Consider the following 6,000-nt stretch of genomic DNA (forward strand, 5'->3'; position numbering starts at 1 on the left):
GCTTTCAAAACATGAGGCACTTCCGGATTGGATTTTTCTCAGGCTTTCGCCTGCAATATCAGTTATGTTATACTCACAGACAATATTTTTACAGTTTTGGAAACTTTAGAGTGTTTTCTATCCTAAGCTGTCAATTATATGCATATTCTAGCATCTTGTCCTGACAAAATATCCCGTTTACTACGGGAACGTTATTTTTCCAAAAATGAAAATACTGCCCCCTAGTCACAAAAGGTTCACCTTGAGCGTGGCTGAGGTGCACCCATGACCAGCTCGGAAACCAGATTGCATAGCGGAGAAGGTATGATGTGATTCAAAATGGTCAGTAATCTGTTTGTTAACTTGGCTTTCGAAGACCTTAGAGATGTAGGGTAGGATAGATATAGGTCTGTAGCAGTTTGGGTCTAGAGTGTCTCCCCCTTTGAAGAGGGGGATGACCGCGGCAGCTTTCCAATCTTTGGGAATCTCAGACGATACAAAAGAGAGGTTGAATAGGCTAGTAATAGGGGTTGCAACAATTTCGGCAGATAATTTAAGAAAGAGAGGGTCCAGATTGTCTAGCCCGGCTGATTTGTAGGGGTCCAGATTTTGCAGCTCTTTCAGAACATCAGCTATCTGGATATGGGTGAAGGAGAAATGGTGGGGGCTTGGGTGGGTTGCTGTGGAGGGTGCGGGGCAGTTGACCGGGGTAGGGGTAGCCAGGTGGAAAGCATGGCCAGCCGTAGAGAAATGCTTATTGAAATTCTCAATTATAGTGGACTTGTCGGTTGTAACAGTGTTTCCTAGCCTCAGAGCAGTGGGTAGCTGGTAGCTGGGATGAGGTGCTCTTATTCTCCATGGACTTTACAGTGTCCCAGAACATTTTTGTTTTTGTACTGCAGGATGCAAATTTCTGTTTAAAAAGCTAGCCTTGGCTTTCCTAACTGCCTGTGTATATTGGTTCCTAACTTCCCTGAAAAGTTGCATATCACGGGGGCTATTCGATGCTAATGCAGAACGCCACAGGATGTTTTTGTGCTGGTCAAGGGCAGACAAGTCTGGAGTGAACCAGAGGCTATATCTATTCCTGGTTCTACATTTTTTGAATGGGGCATGCCTATTTAAGATGGTGAGGAAGGCACTTATAAAGAATAACCAGGCATCCTCTACTGTCGAGATGAGATCAATGTCGTTCCAGGATACCCCGGCCAGGTCGATTAGAAAGGCCTGCTTGCAGAAGTGTTATAGGGAGCGTTTGACAGTGATGAGGGGTGGTCGTTGGCTCGCAGACCCATTACGGATGCAGGCAATGAGGCAGTGATCGCTGAGATCTTGGTTGAAAACAGCAGAGGTGTATTTGGAGGGTGAGTTAGTTAGGATGATATCTATGAGGGTGCCCGTGTTTACGGATTTGGGGTTATATCTGGTAGGTTCATTGCTAAGTTGTGTGAGGTTGAGGGCATCAAGCTTAGATTGTAGGATGGCCAGGGTGTTAAGCATGTTCCAGTTTAGGTCACCTAACAGCACGAGCTCAGAAGATAGATGGGGGGCAATCAATACACATATGGTGTCGAGGGCACAGCTGGGGGCAGAGGGTGGTCTATAGCAAGCGGCAACAGTGAGAGACTTGTTTCTGGAAAGGTTCATTTTTAGAAGTAGAAGCTCAAATTGTACAGACCTGGATAGTAAGACAGAACTCTGCAGGTTATCTTTGCAGTAAATTGCAACACCGCCCCCTTTGGCAGTTCTATCTTGTCGGAAAATGTTATAGTTAGGGATGGAAATTTCAAGGTTTTTGGTGGTCTTCCTAAGCCAGGATTCAGACACGGCTAGGACATCCGGATGGGTGGAGTGTGCTAGGGCAGTGAATAAAACAAAGTTAGGGAGGAGGCTTCTAATGTTAACATGCATGAAACAAAGGCTTTTACGGTTGCAGAAGTCAACAAATGAGAGAGCCTGGGGGATGGGAGTGGAGGTAGACACTGCAGGGCATGGATTAACCTCTACATCACCGGAGGAACAGAGGAGGAGTAGGATAAGGGTACGGCTAAAGGCTAACAGAACTGGACGCCTAGTACGTTCAGAACAGAGAGTAAAAGGAGCAGATTTCTGGGTACGGTAGAATATATTCAAGGCATAATGTACAGACAAAGGTATAGTAGGATGTGAATACAGTGGGGGTAAACCTGTGCATATAGTGATAATGAAAGAGATATTGTCTCTAGAAATAGAATTTAAACCAGGTGAAGTCACTGCGTGTGTGGGGGGTGGAACTAAATTGTTAGCCGAGGCGTGTTGAGCAGTGCTAGAGGCTCTACGGTGAAATAAAACAATAGTTACAAACCAGAACAGCAATCGACACGGCATGGTGACGTTACGGAAAGGCATGCGTAGCCGGGTGATCATTCAAGTCCAGTGCGTGGCTTCAAGCAGCTAGCAGCACGAGGCTAGCAGGCTAGCAGAAAGGCCTTAGAGGGATGACGCGACGGAGGGAAGTCTGTTGTGCCCCCCTTGTGCAGTTACATCAGCTACATCAGCAAATGGCAGCCGATACACAGTATATAGTGCACTACTTTTGATCAGAGTCCTTAGTGCACTGTAAAGGGAAGAGGGTGCCATTTGGGATGTAGGCTGTGAGTTTCAAATAATTTTGTTAACAGTATAGAGCTGGTCTTTTTTTTAAACAATCTTTATTAAAGAGCTGTCATTTTATTGTGAGGAACTGCAGTTTTATAAGAATTGATTTATGTTTTGTCATCTGTTATATGATGGATTTTTACACTTTAGTCTTTTCCCTTTTCAGTCATTCATCAATGCCATGTTTGATCTCATGAGGAACTCGCGAAAGAATCTTCACTGTTTCAGAGATAATAAGAAATGATGCATCTAGTTTTGGGAGAGTTGTGGTCTGTGTTCAAAGGAAACTGAACATGAGAAGGACATCTGCTTCTATCATTGGACTTGACCAAGAGCACGGTGGAGCGGAAAGGTATAGGTTGTTCCCCAAATGACAGCATATCCCTTATAAAGTGCACTACTTTGACCAGAGACTCCAGTGGTATGTTCTGTCATTGGACCTAACCAAGACCCCAGTGGGTTGTAAATGTACAGGAATTGTTGTGCATGTTGCTATAATCCACAGTGGGAGATTCAGTATCTGTGAAGTGGACAACATTACTCATTCCCTTCTGCCATGAATCGTCTGTAAAAGAACACGACAGTTCTGTATGTTTCAACAGAACAGGACAGATTTCTTGGAGTCTTGGAGGGGCCCAATGCTGTATTGAGTATTTCTCTATCAATGGGGAACTCAATCATACAAACCTGAACCATGCTCTACAAATCATTTCCTTTCATTGAGTTACACTCCATATAAACTTAAGCCTGAACCACAAACCTCACTGTTATTTCACTGTTACCCAAGACCAGCAAGATTTGCCATTTTCTTCAATCAGTGTGTAATAATAAAGTTGCATTTTCTATTCAACTTCTGTTCTCCTCCAACAGTAGCTGAATATACAGTATTTCCAGTTGGTTCCACAGTTCACACACCTTGGTTGAACATGTGAGATACTGATATTACGATCTTATTACATGCTTATTACAGTGTTAGAAACATAGTTATTACCCTACACCCTTTGACCTCTCTCAGAGCTGTTTAAGTCCTGTGTTCCAGTGAGCGGAGAGATCATAGGAACCAGTAACTCTCAGCTGGCCTATCAAAACAAGCTAAACAAAACCCAACAGCCAATCAGACAGCTCACTGTCTACCTATAGTATGGCATCGTGGTTAATTCTGAATTATGTAACTGCCTGTACTGTAGCGGGAAGCAGAGTGGGACTCAAACTACAAGCCCCACTCCTAAAGGGAATACCAGCAGGTAAATACACACAGCTCCACGGGCCGATTCTATGTCACTCCACAGAACAGTAGAGCTCCAGAATGTTACGCACTTAAAAGCCTTTGAAATCTAAAAGATGTTGAGAACATTTTTAACAAATCTATCAAAATAGCATAATACATCAATACGTCTTGAGCAAATCAGTACAACGCTCAAAACTGAAAACACTTCAACTAAACACACTCAAACACCCTTGACTCTACCAAGGATTAATGCTCAGCTTGGAGCATCATGTACCTTGTACTTGGGTACCAGGCTGGTGAACTATACAACCAAAATCCTGAGCAGGGGTTAAGGGCTATGGTTTCAGTGCCTTCGGCAGGGAGAGGAGGACTATGGTTTCAGGACTATGGTTTCAGTGCCTGCAGCAGGGAGAGCGTTTGGAGCGTGTACACCTGCACTGTGCTATAAAGAACTCTTTTCTAAGGTTCTATAAAGAACCATTCAAAAACAGGGTTCCGCTACAGTTACAACCGTTTTGGGGGCTATATAGATCTTTTTATTGTTCTTTATAGAACATTCTCAATCTGAAAGGTTCTTTGTAGATCCTTTTGAAGAACCATACAGGGTTTTTTATTCTGGTCAACCATTTTATATTGCTAAAATTCCAAATACGTACCGAGGTCCCTGTGGAAAGAATCAAGACCCACTGACTGATTTTGTCAACTGTTCACAATTGACACAAGACACTGTCACTTGCCATAGCCATTCAAAATATGTAATTTCATACAGTAACACAACACATTAGATAAACTGGAATGACACTCCCAATCACGGTTTTACAAAAAGAGCTGTGCATAAACCACACCCCAAAATATTCTAATGTACCACCTTCCCTACATTTTAATTATCACTAAAAGAGCAAACAACCCTTTTGTGAACCGTAAAGAACCATTGAAGAGTTCAAAGGGTTCTTTGACTCATTAGAATTGCACATAGAACAATCACCCTTACCAAAGAACCCAGTAGAAACCCTCCTTTTTTTGTGTGTACAAGCTTAGAGGGGCACCTGAAACACAGGGATGTATATAAATAGATATCCATAGTAAAGGGGGTCCTACCTCCTTGCAGTGAAGGTTTCCACAGAGACAGGAGCAGGAATCCATACAGGAACAACGCCACCGTCCCACTCGCCATCTCGCTCCCAAATGTCCCTCTCCTCTCCCAAACTCTTGATTCTATCCCCTTGTCAGAGCTCAGCCATCCAGAGAAAGAAGGAGGGGAATAAAAAGTAAGAGAGACAGAAAACAAAAGACGGAAAGGATGAAAAGGCACAACAGTATGTAATTAATGAAGAGAGCAAGAGAGAGAAACACTGAGTTGAATAGATCACTTCATTGAACCAGCGGCTTTTCTCCCCCACAGACTGGTGGGGCTGCTTTTATTTGGTTGACTCCTGCCATAAAAACATGGTTGCCTAAAAGAGAGAGAGGGGGGGGTTAATTGAGAAAGAGGTGGAGAAAAAGAAAGAGATGAAGAGGAGAGAGAGAGAGATGAAGAGGGAGAGAGAGTCGGGTGAGTCCACCCCCTATCCCACCCCTCCCAAAAAAGACAGAGTGGTGGAGGATGTAAAGAGAGAGAGATGGAGAGAGAAGGAAATTGAGAGAGAGTTGGGGGTCCACCCCCCATCCCACCCCACCAAAGGAAAATAAATGGGACAGTCTGCCAGATATTCTCATAGATTCCAAAATGATGTCATTTTGTTAAGTCAAGGGGAAGAGGTAACTAACTATGCAGGCCTGATACGGCAATTACAGATGTGTGTTTTTTCTGCTGAATGTAACTGAAGAAAGACGGAAACTTTTCCGGAACATTATACAATACGATATGTCCATGGACAACTCTAGAACAGTGGAGTAAGTGGATACTGTGTTGATGACAAGTAGCACCAAGTAAAGACTGAGGAACCTCACCTGATCATCCCATTATCCTCTTTGCACACTCTTCTAGACCCACAGTTTGTTTGTGTGTTCGTGTGTGTGTGTGTGTGTGTGTGTGTGTATGCATGTGCATGTTTTGTGCATGTGTTGGTGTATGTGTGTAGAGGGGGTGGAGGGTCCTTGGCAGGCTTCCACTCAACACAGTCCTTTTCTGAGAAGAGCATGAAGTCATGTCACTA

The 6,000-nt window shown here is 43.6% G+C and overlaps 1 protein-coding gene across 7 annotated transcripts in view; it reads right to left on the reverse strand.

Annotated features, from left to right (window-relative positions):
- Positions 1–5,303, reverse strand: part of LOC110490110 (fibroin heavy chain) — a 66,381-nt gene extending 61,078 nt beyond the window's left edge. For 6 of the 7 annotated variants that reach the window (XM_036944405.1, XM_036944410.1, XM_036944409.1 and 3 more), the window contains exon 1: positions 4,943–5,302. In XM_036944405.1, coding sequence (XP_036800300.1) covers positions 4,943–5,018 — 76 coding nt within the window. In that variant the 5' untranslated portion in view covers positions 5,019–5,302. Of the gene's footprint in view, positions 1–4,942 lie in introns of all 7 variants that reach the window. The other variant, XM_036944404.1, reaches the window with a different exon arrangement.
- Between the last annotated feature and the right edge of the window lie 697 nt (positions 5,304–6,000).

This window comes from Oncorhynchus mykiss, chromosome 15 (genome assembly GCF_013265735.2).
Source record: "Oncorhynchus mykiss isolate Arlee chromosome 15, USDA_OmykA_1.1, whole genome shotgun sequence".
NCBI lineage: Eukaryota > Metazoa > Chordata > Actinopteri > Salmoniformes > Salmonidae > Oncorhynchus > Oncorhynchus mykiss.